The 21,119-nt window shown below is 41.3% G+C and overlaps 2 protein-coding genes across 2 annotated transcripts; both read left to right on the top strand.

Annotated features, from left to right (window-relative positions):
- Window positions 1-146: 146 nt before the first annotated feature.
- On the top strand, window positions 147-557 carry LOC130737004 (uncharacterized). The gene has a single exon (XM_057588776.1). The coding sequence runs from the start codon at window positions 147-149 to the stop codon at window positions 555-557; it is 411 nt and encodes a 136-aa protein (XP_057444759.1).
- A 123-nt stretch (window positions 558-680) lies between these two features.
- On the top strand, window positions 681-4,500 carry LOC130739379 (zinc finger BED domain-containing protein RICESLEEPER 2-like). Its single transcript, XM_057591649.1, has 5 exons — window positions 681-890; window positions 1,001-1,047; window positions 2,033-3,868; window positions 3,985-4,047; window positions 4,151-4,500. The coding sequence occupies exons 3-4, from the start codon at window positions 2,086-2,088 to the stop codon at window positions 4,041-4,043; spliced, it is 1,842 nt and encodes a 613-aa protein (XP_057447632.1). The 5' UTR covers window positions 681-890; window positions 1,001-1,047; window positions 2,033-2,085; the 3' UTR covers window positions 4,044-4,047; window positions 4,151-4,500.
- Window positions 4,501-21,119: the final 16,619 nt, after the last annotated feature.

The raw sequence follows: 21,119 nt of genomic DNA, 5'->3' as shown, positions 1-21,119 counted from the left end.
TTAGATGCTTAAGAAGCCTAACTATCTACTAGTTGTGCTACACCTCGTTGGTCACAAAAATATTAAATTGGAATATGATAAGATAACTTTTTTTTTTGAAACGAAATATGATAAGATAACTTTACATTGAAACCCAACGTAAGGGTATGGGTGGTGTCGTTAGGGGAGCTTCCGGGACTTTGTCGTTTGGTTTTATGGAGGGAAAGGTTGGAGGCAGCCCTATGTTTGCTGAGATTTTGGCGCTGAAGGCAAGTCTTACGCTTCTGTGGGATATGGGTTTGAGAGATGTTATTTGCGAAGCTAATTGCTTGGAGATTGTTACTGTCATTCATCATCAGCGGGGGAAGTTCCATGAGTTCGCCTCTGACTTCCAGGAAGTCCAGCAGTTTCTAATGAGGGATTGGAGAATCCAGCTTCTTCATATTTCTCGGGATGCTAATATGGTTGCGGATTGCCTTGCGCACTTGGGATCGGATAGTCAATGTATGTTCACTCTGCTGGAGGATCCTCCTTCCCAGCTTAATCTCATCTTGGCTAGGGATTTGTTAGCCTTGTAGCTTTTCATTGTTTTGCTTTAATTTTCCGATGTAAAAAAAAAAATTATCTTTAAAAAAATAAGTTCTTCAACCCGACAGTTATATTTCATCGGTTCGGGTCTTATCGTGCTAACCCGACGAAATGGGAAAAAATAAACAGCGGGAAACACCAAACCGAACGGAACCGAAGGGACTCCATAGAACCATAACTAGAAGCTCACTATAAAAGCAAGAAACAACACGCATTTCACTCTCTCAGCTCTCGAAACCCTAACGCTGCCGCTGTTGCCTCCTTCACTCCGGTGGCTTCCCTCTCTCCCGTTCATCTCTGCGACTGCGACTGCGACTGCCACGGTTTCTCTCTCAACATTTCTGCTTACAACTATTTTCCCCATTTTTTCGATTTCTATGCTGTGATGCGATTCACGTTTACGACTTTACTGTTACTTACTTGCTCGTTGCAGGTTATCACTGATTGATTCGACGGAGGAAGATCGTATTGCAAGAAAGGGTTAGGTTCCTAAACTTGATTTACTGTTTCTTTTGCGTTTTGTTTGGGTGCTGTGTTATCTGCTTTATGAGTGATGATTGTGGAGTGTTTTTGCTGTATGACCTGGTTGTGTTCATTTCTTTACTCTTGTTGTTGGTGTTGGTGGTGGTTATTTATTAGGGATTTCGGTTTTGTTTTTTTGGTGATTGTTTCATTCAGAATGCAACTATGTTTTGTTTTGTTCTTAGCTTAGTAGTGCTAGCCTTGATAGAAGATACTGAGCCTGTTTGGATACAGGTTTATTGGAGCTTATTTACTAGAAAACGCAACTTTGTTTTGTTTTGTTCTTAGCTTAGTTGTGCTCGCCTTGCTTGAAGATAAACTTGGTTTGAACCTGTGTTTTGATATGTACGTTATTCGGCAAATAAGTTGATACATGTTGAGTATTAAATCCAGTAGTTAGTAGTTACTTTCTTTTTTCATTAGAATAGCAGGGTTGTGTTTCTGGTTTTAAGGAGCACTAGTAATCATAGTGTTGGAATCAGTCACCGATTGGCTTTTTTTATTAACTGTTTCTGTAGGAAGTTCTATATAATTCTCTGTAAGAATCAACAAGTTTTTCTTATTTTAATGGAACTCTTCATATATAAAAATCTTAATTTATCATATTATATAACCATATCTATATATAAATCCCTCAGCTGCTCCTCCAACTCCCCGGAATAAGCCATGAAGAAAGAGGAAATTAAAAAAAATGGAGAGTTCTATTCGTACGACTTTAAATATCAATGCTGATTGATTATTCTTTACATGAATTGTTTGTTATAAATCCAGCACTTGTTCATAATTGTACTGCACAATCTTCTATAGAAAAATGAATACCGAATTCACAACGGTAGAATTGCTAACAACGGAGTTAGAACTTGCAAAAGTATTTTATTCTTGGCTTTCTTCTTCAAGAAACTGCACAAAGAAAATCAATGATGACAAATAATTTCTGTAACAGATTTGAAAGCTTATATAAAGATCCCAGATAGTGAAGTTGATAAGAAGCAAACCATGGCAGTTGGAATTCAATTTGAGGATGGTCTTGATACTATGGAGGATCTGGACTTTGAGGGTGATCTTGATATGGAGCCTGTGGAATTTGATCAAGAAAAATGCAGAGATGGTCTTTTAAAGATGATAATTATTGATGGACTGCCGTTCACGTCTGTTGAGAAACCTGGACTTCAAAATTTACTGAAGGTTATGCAACCTCAATTTGAAATTCCTTCCGCGGAGGATGTTGAAAGAGATTGCATACAGTTGTTTGAAGAGGAGAAAGAAAAATTGAAATCTATGTTGTCTTCCAACCTTCAAATGGTTTCTTTGACAATTGATACTTGGACTTCAATTGAAGACATGACTTATCTGTGTGTGACTGCTCATTTTATTGATGAGGGATGGGATTTGCATAAAAAGATATTGAGTTTTGGTGTGATTCCTGACCGTGAAGGGGAAAGCATAGGGGAACCTTTAAAGGAATGCCTAAAAGATTGGGGGATTGTCAAGATTAGCACTATAACGGTGGATAAGTCTATTGCTGACAGCACTATACCATATTTGGTTAGGAGTATAAGTGATTGGAATGGTAATACCATCTTGAAAGGGGAGTGCATGCATCTAAGATGTTTTGTTGACCTCTTGAATTCAATTGTTTGTGACGAGATGAAGAAACTAGATTCCTCTATTGGCAAGATCAGGGCTTCTTGTAGGTATTTGATGTCATCGTCTACTGGTTTGGCTTCGTTTAAGAGGTGTGTCCAATTGGAAAATTTACCCACCAATCAAATCCTAATACTTGATCTGCCAACTAATTGGAATACCACCTACCTAATGTTGGAAGCGGCTGAAAAGTTTGAAAAAGCATTCACTCGCCTTGAAAGTGATGATCCCTCTTATCTAAGTGCCCTTGAAACTGATGGGGGGCCTCCAAATTATGATGATTGGAATCAAGTTCGTATCTTGGTGAAACTTTTGAAGATTTTTCATGATACTATACTTGCATTCTCTAGATCGTGGCATGTCACTGCTGACATCTTTTTCCGTCATCTATATCAAGCCCTATATACGTTGAGTAAGTGGATGGAAAGTGATGACTTGGGGTTACAAAGGATGGCAACAAATGTGAAAACTGAAGTTGACAAATATTGGGACATCAATGGAAATTTAAATTATCTCTTGCTGGTGGCTGTTGTCCTTAACCCACGGTATAAATTGGAGTATATTGAGTTTTGTTTTAGTCATGTGTATGGTCCAGATGAGTACAAAGAGATACTGAAAAACTTGATTGATCTCTTAGAAGAGTTGTTTGCTAAGTATGAGGCACTGTATCCTTTTCCCCCTGATGCTTGTGATGCTGGGGACTTATCATCGCATGTTACCTCCCAATCACAAGTTGGGCATGATGATAACAGTGAAAATGTTAATTTGTTAGATAAGTTCAAATTAAGGGTAAAGGGAAAGCGAACTGGGCTTATAAAGAACGAGTTAGACAGATATTTGAATGATGATCTTGAGGATGGTTTTAATGGATTTGACATTTTGGGGTGGTGGAGAGGCAACACAACAAAGTATTATGTTCTTTCCCGGATGGCTAGAGATATATTAGCTATTCCAGTATCAACTGTATCATTGGAGTATGCATTTAACACTGAAGGTCGTGTTCTTGATGAATTTCGTAGTTTATTGAGTGACACCACAGCTGAGGCTTTGATTTGCGTCCAAAGTTGGTTGAAGTCCAGTACAAAGGTTGGTGATTCTCAAGGTCCAGAAGATGAAGCGGAGCTATCTGGTGCAGGTCTGAAAATTCAACTGTAACCTCCTGGTTTTATTTTGTTATTTCATATTAGATCAGTTTACATCTTTCGATGATAAATACTTCATATTCTTTAACTACTTTACTGGTCTTGCCAGGAATCATAAGACTCGAGGAGGTTGAGGATGATGATGAATATCAAAGCCCATGGCAATAGCAAGGTCAAAACTTTTATGCCTCATCCATTTTTAAGTGTTGTTTCGTTGGTTAGTTTTTTATTTCATTAGTTTATGTAACACATTTTCTTTTTTTGGAACATTGCAGAAACTATTTGAAGTAATGAACTTGAGAAGAGCAGACTACGAGGAACACTGAAGCACTTTGTGTTTTGCAGTTGAGGATATTCGAAGTGGAGCTGCTTGTTAGTTAATTGCTTATTTTTTGGTATATGAAGAATTGAAGTAATGGATTTGAGATGATTTTGTAATTTGAAGTTTCTGTGTCTTTTGAACTTAAGTTCTGTTGTCGTACTTATCTTTACTTTGACATTTTATCATTGTAGCTGTTCTTTACTTTATCTTTACTGACTGAAGTTGAAAAGCACCAAAATGTATGAACATGAAGCAGGTTGGTTTTGTTTATTTTAAGTAATGACTAAGCTTGTTTGTATTTCATATTTTAGTATGCAATCCTCTTACTTTTCTTCGATTTGCAGAGTACTTTACCTTATAACATTATGGTATAATTTATTTTTTTCTAATATTCAAATGGTACTCAAACTCCATTTGATTGTTTTGGTTTTGCATACAAGTATCATAATCACCCCAAGTTTAGGCATATTCCAAAATTCAAATGGATCTTTACGGTCCCACATATTACACAATCAAGTAGAGGACTTCGAAGCTCTTTATCTTTATCCAGTACTACAATTTTTTTGCATTCTGAGCATTGGTTTATGACCGACGTTAATAAACTTTTTTCTTTTAGTACATCAAGTCAAAACCTATATATTAAAATAAATGGCACATTGGAGCTTCTAAATGAAGATATCTATATATAATAATAGTGCAAAGAAGCCTCTTAGACGTCAAATAAAGAAGAGAAAGAATGTTTGCTTAACTAAACATGTTGAGTGCTTTTCTTCTGAATATATATGACCTAATTAATGCATCTTGACTCTTGAGTCTTGGCCACTAAGATCGGACCAGGGGGATGTATAGTTTCTCGTACGCGTTTCGTGATGGCTCATGGCTGGATCCGTGTAGCATTTTGTCCATGCAAGCATCATTGTCTTTATTTTTTTCTAAAAAAGAAAATTGATGATATATAATTAAGCACCTTGAATAAAAGTTGTGATTTGATTTGTGTGGCAGGTCGACAAGAATGGCGTTTGAGAATGAGAAGAATTCCCGAATCGTGAATGGTTAAGTCAAAGTCTTAAGAAAACTCTAACAAAACTTGGTACGTTTTCTTAATCTTGCATGATTATAATTAATGGGTTGGCGCGCATCACAACAATTGACAGGATTGGTGCGGTTAATTTTGACATTTAGCAGCGGTTCTAAACTGATTAGGGACGGTTTAACAACCGCCACAAGATATGACACCACAACCCCCAACGCACACTAGCTATGGTTTTGACCAACACTAACTCGTAGCTAAGTTGATTATAGCGTCGGCTTTTACCTTGCTAAAATTGTCTTACGGCCAACTCCTTTTAGCGTTTTTTTATAGTGAACATCTTAACTTTATAAAATTCTTACAAAGTACAACTATGAAAGATTAGGTTGAAATAGATTTTTTAATTAAACTTATGGTGCCTTGATCATGTTTAATTCTAGGGTTAAATATGTTTTCAATCTCTTTAAAATAGGGATGAATTAGATTTTGCTATTGGAAAAAATTTCATAATTTTTAGTCTCAATATCAATAAAATACATGAAGTTAGGTATGAATTACCAACAAGGCGTAGCTCATTTGGAAAATAGTTAGGCTTCTTAAGCATGTATTTCAGGGTATAATCACTGAGTGGAGTGTGGAATGATTTGTTGGAAGATCTATCCACTGTGGTCTCCGAGTCTTAAGAGGATTAATCTCATGACTGCTGACTATAAGATAGATGAATGAACATTCACTTTTTCATAAACATTCAATCGATATGTTTTACTGGCGGTTTTTAAGTACAACTAATTTTGCGGCGGTTTAAAACCACCATCAAACCATACAATAAAAGTGAATGTCTATGTAGTATTTTTCATAAACCAATATTTTGATTTTTTTTATATCTAGTCATGTATTAGTTCTGCATGCATAACATTAATTTTTAGTTTTTTCAATGATATTTCATGCTCACCTAGTAATTCTCTACTATAATGCAGTTTTCACTAATGAGTCATTCAATTGTTATATTTTTGTTGTATTAAATTTCATTCGCAATTTTGATTTGGTGTGATGAAAACCAAATATCTCCTTTAAAATGTTTTTTTTATAAGCAATTGAAATTATATTGAAGGGAAGTACAAGGGGTACTTCAACCCAATACAAATGAAAAAAGAAAAGAGAAAAGAGTGAGAACTAATGTAACTTTATCTCAGTTACAGTTACAATGATCCAATAAACACTCACAAAAACCCCCATCTCCTTTAAAATGTGATTTCTAAGAATCAAACTTTTGATATAACTATATAAGGGTTAAAAAACTACATTTTGTCACTGTCTTAAATGCTAAAGAATGTAAAGTCTATAAAGGAATTGTATGATTTTTTTTTATGTCAAGCTGGTTCATTCCTGAAAAAATTGTAAAAAATAAGTGCAACACGCCCATGTCAAACCTTGATATGTCAAACCTGGAAGCGCACTTACGTGGACAAGTTAAACTCTTAAACTACTTCATTAAAATGTTTGCATATGTTGGGTGCACTACGCTGACATAATGAAAATTTCCACTTTTGTATTAATAATCTTACCACGAAAGATGATTGTCAAACTAAACACGTTTTGATCAGGTAGATAACATGATTAACATAGCTTCAACTTTATTTTCTTTTTTCTCTAAAACAAAACTTTATTTTCTTTTTATTTAGAATTTAATAGATATGCACCATGAGTGTACACTGAAATTTTACACTGACATCCAATTGAATTACGCTAAATAAATAAATATGATTTTATTTTAATTAAAATTGAAAATGAATATAACTCTCTCATACGTGGCAAACATTGATTGAATGTCAGTGTAAAACTATTTCACACTGACAGTGTGTTTACGTCGATTTTTGGTAAACAAATATCCTCTTAGTTCGACTAAAGGAAGTTTAGATTTCAGGGTCCTTTTGAGAAAACGCTTTGCCAAAGTGTAGTGTGTGAATAAATGTGTTTTCGACAACAACGAGCAACTCAAATGAAACTAGATTTTATTGAATACGAGTCGATTACAGAACAGTCAAACAAACTAAAATAGCATGAAAACTACATGAACTGCAGATTTCGACAAACAAACTACACAAAAGAACTGGAAATCAACAAGCTGAAATGCAGGGAAACTAAAGTGTTGGTTCTGCAACATACTCCTCCATCATCACGTTTCGCTCCTCGAGTCTCATTGATGCGGACATTAGAGCTTTCTGGTGAATTTGTCAGAGTTTAAGTTGGGAACCCTTTCTTCTGCTGCTACTTCCTCTATTTATAGTGTTCTTTCTTCGCACGTTCTTGGCGGTTTTCTTGAATGCATAATGGCTTCGTGGGTTTTGAATTTTGGCGCCATACCCCACGTTTAGCCGGTGGTCTTCGCGCACGTGACTCTATTGCCACGTGGATGGTTCTGAGTCGTGGGTGACCGTTGCTATTCGTGGCATCGTGGGTATATGCACGTGCTTGTAGTTGCTTGTTACTCGGTAACTGCCTCTTCTGTTAGGATGATCGAGATTTCTTCATCTGCTGAGTTTGTCGAGATATAGCTCTTGCTAACTTGGCTTTGGGGGACACCATGTGCTGAGTCGCCGGTCTCGCCGTAACCCTTTCTGTCGAGAATATGCCTTTGCACCATGATGTCGAGAATCGTAGTACTTGTAATTTTTAGCTTAACAGTTGCCCCCCAAGAATGTTGGTTGTCGACTGCTTTAGCTTGGAGACACCAAGCATTTTTTATCGCAGCCGTTTGATTCTAACGATTCAAATACTTTGCGCTCTCGACCATTCGATCTTCAGGTCCAATCAGCAGCCATAACGTCTGAAGACTTCTCCACTAACTGACAGTTATAGCCTTTTTAGGGCCATGATTTCCCCTATGCCAAAAAGCTGAGAAGTGACATGAGTTCGCTAATAAAATAATCTTTTGGACTCCAAATTTTATAAATTCCTGCGCAATGTGGCCTGGGTTCCGTTTGCCCTTTTGCTTATAAATACCCTACTCACGGTCCTTGTTCAAACTTTACCTTTTCTCAAACCTTCAGCTTCTTCCCCCAAAGCTCTCACTTCGTCTTCTTCCATTTTTCCTGGAATACCTTCCGTTTCCTTCAATGGCTTCCAATCCTGAGCAGACCATTCCATTGGCCACTGAGCTTAAGCTGGATGAATCCAAGCGCGTGGCAATCCCGGAACCTCCCAACGAAGCAGAGAAGAGAGCTATCTGGAAATCCCAGGTACTCATTCCTTTCTCTGTTAATGGTACTTTACGCGCCATTTTGGGTCCTTTGAAAGTAGTGAAGCATGATAGGCCCAATAGTCTTCATGAAGAACATGAGTCATTTCACCCTAGTGTTAGGGGAGAGGAGCTTATTTTGGCATTCCAACCCTCTTACCGTATGCCATTTCTTGCTGACCCAAAACGAGCCTTTCGTTCAGCTCCTCCTAACCCCTCTGCTAACGACAAAGCCTACCTGAAATGGTTAGATAGGGTTGAGGAAGACAAGAGGCAACACTGGAAGGATGTCGGGATTTTAGACTTGATTCAGTTGTCGAGGTTGCAAATCTCGTATAACCCTGCTATGCTACTGAGTGCACTTTATTTTTGGGAGAGGTCTACTAATTGCCTCCACGTTCCCTTTGGCATGATTACTCCCACTCTCTTGGACGTTGCTGCCATTACTGGATTATGGCCCATTGGTGACGATTATCACTCTGCATCTGCAGCTGCTAACCCCATTTCCATTCCTACTGACAATATTTCGTTTAGTCGATTTATTAAGGACCATTGCGTCGAGAGTGGTGAGGTGTCTGATGCTGAGCATGTCGCTTTCTTGCTGTATTGGCTGTCTGCTTATGTTTTTTGCACCAAGTCTTTGCGTATACCTGCCAAGCTTTTGCCCTTAGCCAATCTACTTCACGAGGGTCGACAACTCGCTATGGCTAGGCTTGTCCTTGGCAACCTCTATCAAATGCTGAATGAAGCTGTCGAGGATATCCGGAATACCAAGACCGTCTCTCTGAATGCGGCTGGACCTCTTTGGATGTTTCAACTTTGGTTGAATGCAGTCTTCGAATCGCTTCTGCCGGTACAAGATAATCCTCCAACTGTTTCTAACACCAGGATTGATGCCCATAGGCTCGAGACCCTGACCCCTGCTTATGATGCGTCGAGTTTTGAAGCTGATTTCAGAAAGTATTTTACCATGTTTCTCGAGCTGAAGCATTATCGTTCCAGTTTTTCTCCTTATAGCAAGGCTGTTCGTGGCCCTTTCTGGTTGAGGAATTCTTATCCTAATGCTTCTGATTCTGCATTGCCCAAAGAGCACCATATCACACTCTGGAGGACCCTCTTATCTCCTAGAGTCTTAACTGTAGGCTTTGCTAGTAGTGACTATACTCTATGTGGCTACAACCCTCAATTGGTTTCTCGACAGTTTGGGCTTAGCCAAGTTCTACCCAACACTTTGTTTGACAAGAGTCTAGTCCTGTACCCTGGAGCCATTAAGAGGGCTTCTGCTTTCGACACAACTGTTCATTTTTACAACAAGAAACTTCTCAACCTGAGCCCCTTCACTTACGCTCCTTCATATTATGCTACTAATGCTTTTAAAGCCTGGTGGTCTGAGTATTGGGCTCAGATTTCGAAGCCCCTCGTAGATTGTCTGCAATGCATGACAGATGCTTTTCTTTTGCAGAAGCAGGATCCGAAGAAGACCAAAGGTATGCACCTGGCAGAAATTAGATCCTTTCAAGAGTTCTTTGGTGTGGTATATTACCCAACTCTTCGCCTTCGAGATACGGTTGCGAAAGCAGCTCAGGTATTGAGGCAAAAATGGGAATTTAAAGCCAAAAAATCCAAGATGGTTATTCCTCCTGGTGAGGAGGGTCTTTCTTTTGTTACTCGAAAAACTGGCTTTAGGTTCCCATCTTTGCCTACGAGTAGGTTTGCATTGGCCTTCCCACCGGTCCTACCCAAATGGGTTGACCATGTAAATATAAACGTGTTGGCCAATCAAGCTCTACCTCCTCGAAAGCGAGTGACTTGGACTAAGTACCATTTATGGAACTTTCCATATCATGTGCCCGTCGAAATCTTCAACCACATATCGCTGAACATGCGTATTGGTCAAGGTAATACTTCGACTTGGCCTAGGTTTTGCTGTTTTACCTCTTAATTTTTCTTGTTGTTTACAACTGAAGTCATTACCCAACCAGCTCCTCAAGTCGTTTCTCCAGTGGCTCATTCTTCTAAGGACAAGCCAGTCGTGATTGAGGATGATGATGATGATGATGAGGATGATAATGTCAGTCTCGCTGACAAGCTCAAGGTACTTTCCTCATGATTTTCCCCTTTCCTTTTCAATTTCTTTGGAATATGGACTAACGTATCTTTCGACAGAGTCGAAAAAGGAGACCCAAGCCTGCTGCTTCGGCTAGTCAGAAGAGGGCCAAGGGGGTTGGTGCTTCCACCACCAGTGGGGCTTCTAAGTTAGCATCTGATGCTCAACCGGAAGTCGATGGCAAAGAAGGTGGTGGCGACGCCTCCATTCAGGTATGTTCCCCGTTCTCGTGGGTACCTTGCGACATTTTAACCTGTGATTTCTTAATCCGATTGTGTTTGTCCTTATTTTCAGGCTGATGTTCATGAGCATTCCATTTCCAATCCTCCATCCCGTGAGAATTCTCCAGCTCCCAATCCTGCAAAATCCAAAGCTGAAGGTGTCGAAAAACCTCCCAAGGTCGCATCCTCGGCTAAAAAGACCTCAACATCTGAAGGGAGGAGGAAGGTTAGGAGCAGATCTGGCCCTAAATCTCCCCATCGTTCCAAAAGCTCCACCAACTCAAGCCCTTCTAAGAAATCTGCTTGCCAGGTATCTTTACATTTCTTTATGTTCTGCTGGTCCATCTATTGTGCATTTTACTTTATCGAAAAGGGCATGAAAGAGGTTTCTCTTGTAGGAAACTCAAGGTGCAACCTCTCCCATTCGCGAAGCAGAAACTCTTCCAGGCAAGGATGATACCCCTATGCCTCTTCCGAAATCGTCTGCCACCATGCAACCTTCGCCTCAAGCCAAGGGTGGCTCTTCGTCTCATGTGTCTAGTGAAAAGCTTGACACTTTGTTCGAGGAGGACCCGTTGGCAGCTTTGGATGGCTTTCTCGATGGCACCTTAAACTTGGATTCTCCACCCCATCAAGCTGATGCCACTGCTGAGACTGCTCAATCTAGTGGGGTGGCCAACTTTCAGCAAGTCGAGGAGAGTATGGGTCGGCTGAAGGCTATTGTTTTCGCCAGTGGGTTTCTCGACCAGGTCCAAACTGATCCTCAAGCGAGCCATGCTGCTAAGGAATTGCTCGTCTTCCTTCTTGGCCAAAAACTTGATTCTCATCGGGCTGCTGCTTTGGCCAACCTTCAATCTTTCTTAGTAGATGCTTCAGCCACTTTTCATCAAGTCAAGGACGTTGGCCAAGCTGTTAGCCTTAAGGAAGCAAAAGTCTCTTCTGGTAAAGCTCAAGTCGCAGCAATGAAAGAGGACTTCAAGAAATTCACTGCTAGGAAGGTTTTGATTGCAGATGAAATCTCTGAAGTCGACACTAAACTTGAGGAGCTGCATCGAGAGATTACCAGGTTGGAGAAAAAGCGAGCTGATTTGGTCGAGGAAGGCCCTGCTGTGAAGGCTCAGTTGGATGTGCTTACCAAGGACTCCAAGGCTCTGATCATCTCGACAAAGGATGTTATCAAGGAGTTGGAGGTTGACCAGGCCGTGAAGAAGGATCTCGATGCCAAGATTGCCACCTTTGCTGATCGCTTGAATTCCTTTAAATTCCTGCTTTAAAACTTTATCTTATCAATATGTAATGATGACACTATTTTAACCATGGCTTTCGATGCCGATTTGCATGTAATATATCGACAGTGGTTTTGGCACGTAGACCGTATAATTTGACGTTTAATCTGCCAAGTCTTTTCAGTTTCCACTATGCATTTATTCTGACGGCTATTCACTTATTGTTGCACCGTTCAAACTCCCTTGCACCCCCTTACGTAGTCGTTGCTTGGTTTCTGGGGAATGAACCCATTTATTGCAATCTTATACCACGTTTTCTTGATTCAATGTAAGTCTTTGTTCATTAAAGGCCAAAGCTATTCACGATGGTAGTGGTAATCTACATGGCCTGTAACCATAAGATGAAGAGTTGGCAACTGATCGCCATTAATTAATGCATTCCTTTGTGGTTATACTATAAATAGAGCGTTTTTGGTTACTTCTCTTCAATAGCTTCTTCAAACTCTCCCTTGCTTCTTTTCTAGAATTCTTTTCCTGCTCTTACAAACTCCTTCAGCCATGGCTAGCCGTCGTGTTCTCAACCAGATCCGGAGCTTGGCTTTTGATCAGGACCTATTCTGGGAGTTGCACTCTTTTCTTCCTTTGGCTGAAGAGCTTACGGGGCTCATTAACCAGCTTCTTTCGAGGAATATTATTGCCTCGGTAAGAATTCCTCTTCAGGAGTTCTTGAGCCTTCTGCGTGAAGCTGTACCCCTATACAAAGAACACCGGGAGCTTACTGCTCGAGTGTTCTTTGCTGAACACCAGATTGATGAGAAGATGGAGGAATTTGAAGCGTTGAAGGCTGCTCTGAGCCAGGCGGACCCCGAGGGGAGTGTGGGAGCTCTGAAAACCTTGGTGGACAAGCTTTCTTCCACTGCCCGTGAAGAGCTGGATATTCGACAGGAGAAATCGCGACTGGAATCCCAACAAGAGGATGTCTTGAGGCGCATGGAGCCTCTTAGGGCCAGATACAATAGTTATAGGGCCAATCCTCCCTTTTAAAGTTTCTTTGCCATAGTTGTAATGCTCTATTCTACTTAATAAAACATTCGAGTTTGGCAATTTATTTTCTTTTATTTCCTTATTCGATGTTTATTTCATGCAATGTTGGCTTATACGTTTTTAAGTATTTGCCATTTATCGTCATTTGTCGATTTCGACCTCCCAATTCCTTAATCGAATAAGCGTTGTTTAAAAGCACTTTCTCGACTGTAAAAGGGCCTTCCCAGTTTGGGGCCCACTTTCCGTAACGTCTATCTTTTTTATCAATTGGTAAGACGACCTTCCATACGTAATCACCAAGCATAAAAGATTTAGCTCTAACCTTTTTATTATAAGCTTTAGCGACGCGATCCTTTTGCCTGGTTAAGGTATCCAACACCGATAGTCTTTCTTCGTCGAGATTGACTAATTCGTCAAGCATCATATTCCAATAATCTTCACTTGGAATTTCCTCTTGCCTTTGAATTCTGCATGACTGTAAATATACTTCTACTGGTAATACCGCTTCTTGGCCGTATGCTAGTCGAAAAGGCGTTGCTCCGGTAGCTTCCTTAGGTGAATTCCTGTAAGCCCAAAGCACTTGGCCTAACGTTTGATGCCAGTTTTTAGGTTTTCGACCAACATGTTTTTTAATCAAGGAGACCAATGTTTTGTTGGCCGCTTCTACTTGACCATTCGCTTGAGCATAATAGGGGGTCGAGGTTAGGAGTTTTATACCCCAAGACTCTGCGAATGATGCCACCTTTTGGCCTACAAACACTGTGCCTTGGTCTGTAGTGAGTGACTCAGGTAGCCCAAAGCGGTACACTATGTGATTCTGAATGAACTCGATCACCGTGTCCTGGGTCACATTTTGTAGAGGAATTGCCTCTACCCACTTGGTAAAGTAATCTATAGCCACTATGATGTACTTATGCTGTCTAGAAGAACATGGGTTAATTTCACCAATTAGGTCTAAAGCCCAACCCCTGAATGGCCAGGGTTTAATGATTGAGTGTAATTCACTTGCTGGCACATGTTGTATCCCTGCGTGTCTCTGACAATCTTGGCACCCCTTGACATACTCCATACAATCTTTCATAATAGTAGGCCAATACATCCCTTGTCGAAATAGGATCCATTTCATCTTGATTCCTGCCTGGTGGGCACCACATAACCATCGTGAACGGCCGAGATTGCTATGAACGCGTCGTCTTCACTTAAACACTTCAGTAGTGTTCCGTCGACGTTTTTTTTGAATAGCTCGTTTCCCATGATGACATAGCTCATTGCCCTGTATTTTGTCTTTCTGTCTGTGGTACCCACGGGATTTTGCAAGTAATCGACAATTGGCTTTCTCCAATCATTAGGTGCCATATTGTTAATGACCAGGACGTCGAGGTCAGAGGGGTTTAGTTTTTCTTTGACTTCGATAAGCTCTTTTAGCCTATATTTATCGACCATATATCCTGACGCGATTTGTGCCAATTCATTGGCCTCTTGATTGTCTACTCTGGAAACATGGCCTAGCCTAGCTTCGTCGAATTTGGCCAACAGATTATTAGCTTTCGTGTAGTACTTAGCTAGATTTTCACTGATGCATTTGTATTCCTTGGTGAGTTGCTTTATCACCAACTCAGAGTCTCCTTTTACGACAACATTCTTTGCTCCAAGGGCTATCAGGATTTCGAGGCCTGATATCAGTGCCTCATACTCGGCCTCATTGTTCGAGCAATTCTTCTTAATCCTAAACTTGAATTTCGTGGGGATGCCCCCTGGGGATACTATGAACATCCCAATTCCAGTGCCATTTTTATGGCTGGAACCGTCGAAAAACAGCTTCCAAGGTTGGATGCTCACATAAGTTACAATTTCTTTAGGCAAAGTGTGATCTACTAGGAAATCAGCAATTGCCTGCCCCTTAACTGCCTTTAGTGGGGCGTAAGTGAGTGAGTATTCGGTTAGGGCCAGAGCCCATTTACCAATTCGACTATGCAAGATAGGTTTAGATAACATGTGCTTTATTATATCATAATGAGAAAAAACCATTACATCAATTGGCTTTATATAATATTTCTGCTTTACACAAGAGAAGTACAAGCATAAGCACAATTTCTCGATCATAGTGTATCGAGTTTCTGCATCATTCAACACCCTACTTAAGTAAAATATGGCTCTCTCCTTGGTATCTTCATCTTCTTGAGCCAACATGCTTCCAATGGTTCCATCTGTGGCAGAGATATACAGCTTCATTGGCTTTCCTCTTATAGGTGGTGCCATTACAGGTGGGCTGGACAAGTACACTTTGAGTTCATTGAACGCTTTTTGGTGCTCTGCTTCCCAGCGGAACGCATCTTCTTTTTTTAAGTCGAAGAAGTGGGGAAAATGATTTGGTCTTCTCGCTGAGGTTGGCAATGAATCTCCTTAGGAAGTTAATCTTTCCCAACAATGATTGCAGTTGTTTCTTGCTGGTTGGTGGACTTGTGTCGAGAATGGCTTTAGCTTTGTTTTTGTTGATCTCGATGCCCTTTTTATGCACCACAAAACCCAAAAAGTCACCTGCAATAACACCAAAGGCACACTTAAGGGGATTCATCTTCAAGCCATATTTCCTCATCCTCTCAAAGGATTTCCTTAAATGGACTAAATGGTCATCCCTCGATGGGGATTTCACCACAATATCATCGATATACACCTGCATAAAAGTTTCAATAAAGTCATGAAAAATGGTGTTCATTACCCTTTGGTAGGTCGCGCCAGCGTTTTTCAGTCCAAATGGCATGACCACCCACTCATATGTCCCCAAGGCACCAGGGCATCGAAAAGCTGTCTTCGACACATCTTCTTCTGCTATGAAGATTTGGTTATAACCTGAATAACCATCTAGAAAACTTAGGTATTCGTGGCCGGAAGCTGAATCCACCATCATCGCGGCAATGGGCATGTGATACTCGTCTTTTGGAGTGGCAGCATTAAGATCTCGAAAGTCAATGCAAACCCTCATCTTTCCATTTTTCTTGATTACTGGGACCACGTTAGCCAACCAATCCACATATCGAGCCGTTCTGATAAATTTGCACTTGAGGAGTCTTTCGATTTCTTCCTTGATTTTCACCAACACATCTGGATGGAACCTCCTGGGTAATTGTTTGACTGGTTTCTTATCTTCTTTGATGGGTAACTTTAATTCCACCAATTCTCGACTAAGGCCAGGCATTTCATCGTAATCCCAAGAGAAACAGTCTTTGAATTCCTTGAGTAATTTCACCATCCTGTCCTTTAACTCTGGGTCGATAAGAGCACTGATGTATGTTGGCCTCTTTTCTAAGCCATCACCCAAGTCCACTTCTTCCAAAGGGTCTTGTGCTTCCATTTTCTTGGAAACGTCGACCATTGGCTTCTCGAAACCTAATGGACCGTCATCATAGATGCAATCTAGCCTCGAATTGTGATGGTCCTCGAATTCACATTCCTCGACACTCTGCTCGTTTTCTTCTACGCACATGTTATCCTTATTTGTTGTTGCCTCCTCCTGAGATGTCATTTCGACAGGCAGAATTGAGGCATTGGCTTCGTCAGTAGCCATTTCTTTGGCTATTCTTGCGGCCTCTAGAGCCGTCCTTATTCTGTTTTCGGCTGCGTAAGCCGAGATTCGAGCTAGGCTCGAATTAATCATCTTTAACATCATTTTGCCACTCAGTAGTGGCATCCTTTTCTTCATCGATGTGCCATCCACTCATGGCATCAGGTTTGTAGGCTTCATTCAGGTTTAATCCCCTAATGGGGTCCAATGTCACTGAATATTCCGAGTAAGGATTGAAATATTGATTAGCTACTGTGTCTAGAGGAGCGATTGTGGCTAAACTTTTCTCGAAATTCTTTTTTCCGACGTAACTTGTCTCCGCTAAATAGTAGCTTTGATCTGCTTGCACGTTCTCGACGACCCCATCCGATTTCCAAATGGAGATACGTTGGTGCAGGGTTGAAGGCACTGCCCCCACGCCGTGGATCCATTCTCTCCCCCATAGCAGGTTGTAGTTGGCTTTTGAGGGGACCACAATGAACAGTGTGGAACGGGCTACCGTGCCAATGGTTATGTTCAACATGATTGCTCCTAAGGAAGAACCTGTTTTCCCTTCATAATCGGAAAGTACCATGTCGTGAGGGATTAGATCTGCTTCAGTCTTGCCCAGCCTCTTGAGCATAAACTTAGGCATTAAATTGATTGTGGCCCCTCCGTCGACAAGGACTTTATTGACTCCTTTTTCGTCGACTTTGGCCCAAACAAATAATGGCTTCAAGTGGCTTTTCATCTGCTCCGTTGGCCTTTGGAAGATAGCTCTTTCGTCTTCGACGGATCCTTTTTGCATCACATAGTAGCACAAGGGGTTGTCATCTGGCTCTTCCTCGTCGTAGTAGTCTTCTTCGTTCTCTGTGACCTCTGAGATTCTGTCGAATTCAGCGGGTAAGATAGACACTATGCAGATGATGTTAAGATCTTCCCCCTCACTGTCATCGAAATCCTCGAGCATGTCTTCATCCTCATCCTCGACAACATCCTTCCCTTTTTCTTTAGCTGGATTTGGTGGCACGGTTACTCCTTGTTTGATGGCGTGGTCAAGTTGATTGATGATCGACGCCACACTAGGCTCCTTGTGAGGGTTGTCTTCTGGCTTTATATCCCATAATGAACAGAACTTGCCACCCCTTTCCCTTTCCGCTTTCCCTTTCCTCAGGAAACGTCTGAACTGGGTTCTGGTCATTTGTTCAGGAGCATAATAATTCCCAGAGCCATAGGAATAATTCCGCGACACGCGGGAATTGTTGATGTAAGATGACCCTTGGCCTAAGTCGATTTTCTGCCACTTGGGGTATGGTTTTGGCCTTGGAGGTGCTGGCTTAAACCATTGATTTTTTGGTAACCCAGCGTCAGGGACATAAGTCTTGTCCTTGCTTCTTAACCCTTGGCCTTTATGGCCATCGAGTTCCTGATCTCTCTCAACCCACTCCTCATGGGGGTACTTCAATCTCCTGGACACAGGAGCTCTCTTCTGATAATGCCTTTTCATTTCTGAATCTTGGTAGGCCTTGGCTGCAGATTTGTCGAAAACGGCGCTGCATCGAGGGCACAGCATGACTTCTTTCTCGCCATCTTTGCTCCGGGATAGAAACTCGACGAGAGTTTCTCCAGCCTTGGGATAAACCTCTTCTAAGCTCACTTCTTTCTCGACTTCTGGCTCTTCGACAGTTATGTTTTCTTCTCTTGCCTCTTCAAGCGTCAAGCCCAGACCTAGCTTTTCAGAAATGTCGACCATGCCAATGTAGAAAGGCTCTACATAGTTGGCCTCAGCTATCTGCAGTGGATCAGAATCAATCTTCATTTGGCTTTTGGCTTTTTCATCATGCTTGAGTCTCCCTGAGTCCAATGCCCCTTGCACAAGGTCCCTGAAACGAACACACTGTGAGGTCCAATGGCCAAAAAAGTTATGATATTTGCAATATTTCTTCCCTTTCCTTTGTTCAGGAGAAGGAAGTTTTTGGTCTTTAGGGACCACAAGCAAACCATCAGACACAAGTATATCATAAATTGCATCACATTTGGTCACATCGAAAGTATAAGTTTTCACAGCAGGAATCGTGTTCTTGGGGTTTTCCTCCCCAAGTTTGTTTTCACGTGGCTTCAATGCTTTACAAACATAAGGGTCACCTGGCTGAAGTTCAGCCAGATTGACATCATTTAATTCGACGTCCGCAGGGACTTCTCGATAGGCACATGGACTTTGACATACTGGGTCAGCATCTATGTACGCCACTTTTTCCTTCTTCGGCCACTTAGTAGTCTTGGCCCTTTCCTCAGACTTTTCGGCCTTTAGCAATTCGATGTGCCTTACTCTATCTGCGAGCAGAGACATATCTCGAATGTATTGAGTATCGATTTTCTTTCTAATAGAATACTCTAAACCACCAGCGGCTAAGACCACTAACTCGTGTTCAGGGACGTGAGTGAAACATCGAGATTTAAGCATCCTAAACCTGTTTAGATAATCATCAATAGATTCTGCTGGCTTTCTTTTGACGCTAGCCAAATCCTTCAAGCTCACTTTGCACTCTCCCCTAAAGAACTGTTCATGGAAAATCCTTTCCAACTGAGCCCATGTGTGGACTGACCTAGGGGCGAGGGTGGTGAACCAGGTAAATGCATTCTTAGTTAAAGAACTCGGGAAGTACTTCATTTTTAAATTTTCATTGATGGCCAAGTCCCCTGCTTCGATTTGGTACCTGGCTATGTGTTCTACAGTGGACTCTCCTGAATCCCCCGAGAACTTAGTGAATTTAGGGACCTTCTAGCCTCGAGGAAGTTCTGATTCGAGAACCTCCTCTGTAAAGGCCGACACGAAATGGGGTCTATTCGCGAAACCTACGTTGAAACCATGTTGGTTCAACAATTGTTCCACTACAGCAGCAACATTTTGTTGCCCCCCAGCATTCTGGTGTCGAATTCTTTCTAGCACACCATCAGCGTGTTCTTCCCTGTTTACCATATACACATTTTGCAATGGTGGCTGTACTGCATCGTACAAAGGGTTTGCCCTCATCTCTTGGTGTTGCGGCGCCTGATAACGCACAGGGGCAGGGACATGGTTAGGCAACGGGATTTGGTTAATCCCTGGTGCCGGTTGGATTTCGACTGGTGCCCCCAGGGCTGTCGCCAAACGATCCTTCTGTCGTGCCAAATGCTGATTATTGGCATTATTATTTTGGAGCACAGGGTTGATTAGCTCACCTATCTGTCGAGATAGCATGTTAACCATTTCATGGTTACTATCATCTACTTGCTGCCTAATAGCTTGAAGTGAACCAGTATTCATACCTGTAGATAAATAAATTTGTGAACTTGATCCAGGAATAGGAGGGCTAACTTGACTCCCTAAATTTAGCATTGTTCCATTTGCCCCAAAAGGGGGTATGCTGAATGGGGGAGCATTTTCAGGGAACGTCGAATACGTGCCTTGTATGCCTTGCATCATGGACGTAGGCATACCATAAGGCATGTTTTCCCTCGTAACCGTTGGAACAATCTGTGCCTGTACTGAAGTGGATACAGGCATTTCTGCAACTGCAGAGATTGCTACATTCTGGGTAGGCCTCATTCCCGTAGACACTTCTTCATTATTGTTACCGCTACTTCCCCCAAGGTTGCTCTGGTTACCCACGTTATACCCTTGAGGAGAGGTTCTTCCTCGATTGCTCGTCATACTTATAGTCTTACCACTTCTCAGGTGCATATAAATCACAATCAAGGCAAGTAACAAATACCAAATAGCATGCAGCAAACGAAACACACAAAACGCTTCTGTAAAACTTAGTTTTCACAAAAACGGTCCCACCGGGGCGTGCCAATTTGTTTACGTCGATTTTTGGTAAACAAATATCCTCTTAGTTCGACTAAAGGAAGTTTAGATTTCAGGGTCCTTTTGAGAAAACACTTTCCCAAAGTGTAGTGTGTGAATAAATGTGTTTTCGACAACAACGAGCAACTCAAATGAAACTAGATTTTATTGAATACGAGTCGATTACAGAACAGTCAAACAAACTAAAATAGCATGAAAACTACATGAACTGCAGATTTCGACAAACAAACTACACAAAAGAACTGGAAATCAACAAGCTGAAATGCAGGGAAACTAAAGTGTTGGTTCTGCAACATACTCCTCCATCATCACGTTTCGCTCCTCGAGTCTCATTGATGCGGACATTAGAGCTTTCTGGTGAATTTGTCAGAGTTTAAGTTGGGAACCCTTTCTTCTGCTGCTACTTCCTCTATTTATAGTGTTCTTTCTTCGCACGTTCTTGGCGGTTTTCTTGAATGCATAATGGCTTCGTGGGTTTTGAATTTTGGCGCCATACCCCACGTTTAGCCGGTGGTCTTCGCGCACGTGACTCTATTGCCACGTGGATGGTTCTGAGTCGTGGGTGACCGTTGCTATTCGTGGCATCGTGGGTATATGCACGTGCTTGTAGTTGCTTGTTACTCGGTAACTGCCTCTTCTGTTAGGATGATCGAGATTTCTTCATC

The sequence above is a fragment of the Lotus japonicus genome, chromosome 2 (assembly GCF_012489685.1).
Source record: "Lotus japonicus ecotype B-129 chromosome 2, LjGifu_v1.2".
NCBI classification, from domain to species: Eukaryota; Viridiplantae; Streptophyta; class Magnoliopsida; order Fabales; family Fabaceae; genus Lotus; species Lotus japonicus.
This window is presented reverse-complemented; position numbering and strand designations above follow the sequence as displayed.

Coding starts and splice junctions, on each gene's coding strand:
- LOC130737004 (XM_057588776.1), top strand. CDS start 147: ATGGGTGGTGTCGTTAGGGGAGCTTCCGGGACTTTGTCGTTTGGTTTT.
- LOC130739379 (XM_057591649.1), top strand. CDS start 2,086: ATGGCAGTTGGAATTCAATTTGAGGATGGTCTTGATACTATGGAGGAT. Junction 3,869..3,984: donor AGCGGAGCTATCTGGTGCAG/GTCTGAAAATTC, acceptor TGGTCTTGCCAG/GAATCATAAGACTCGAGGAG.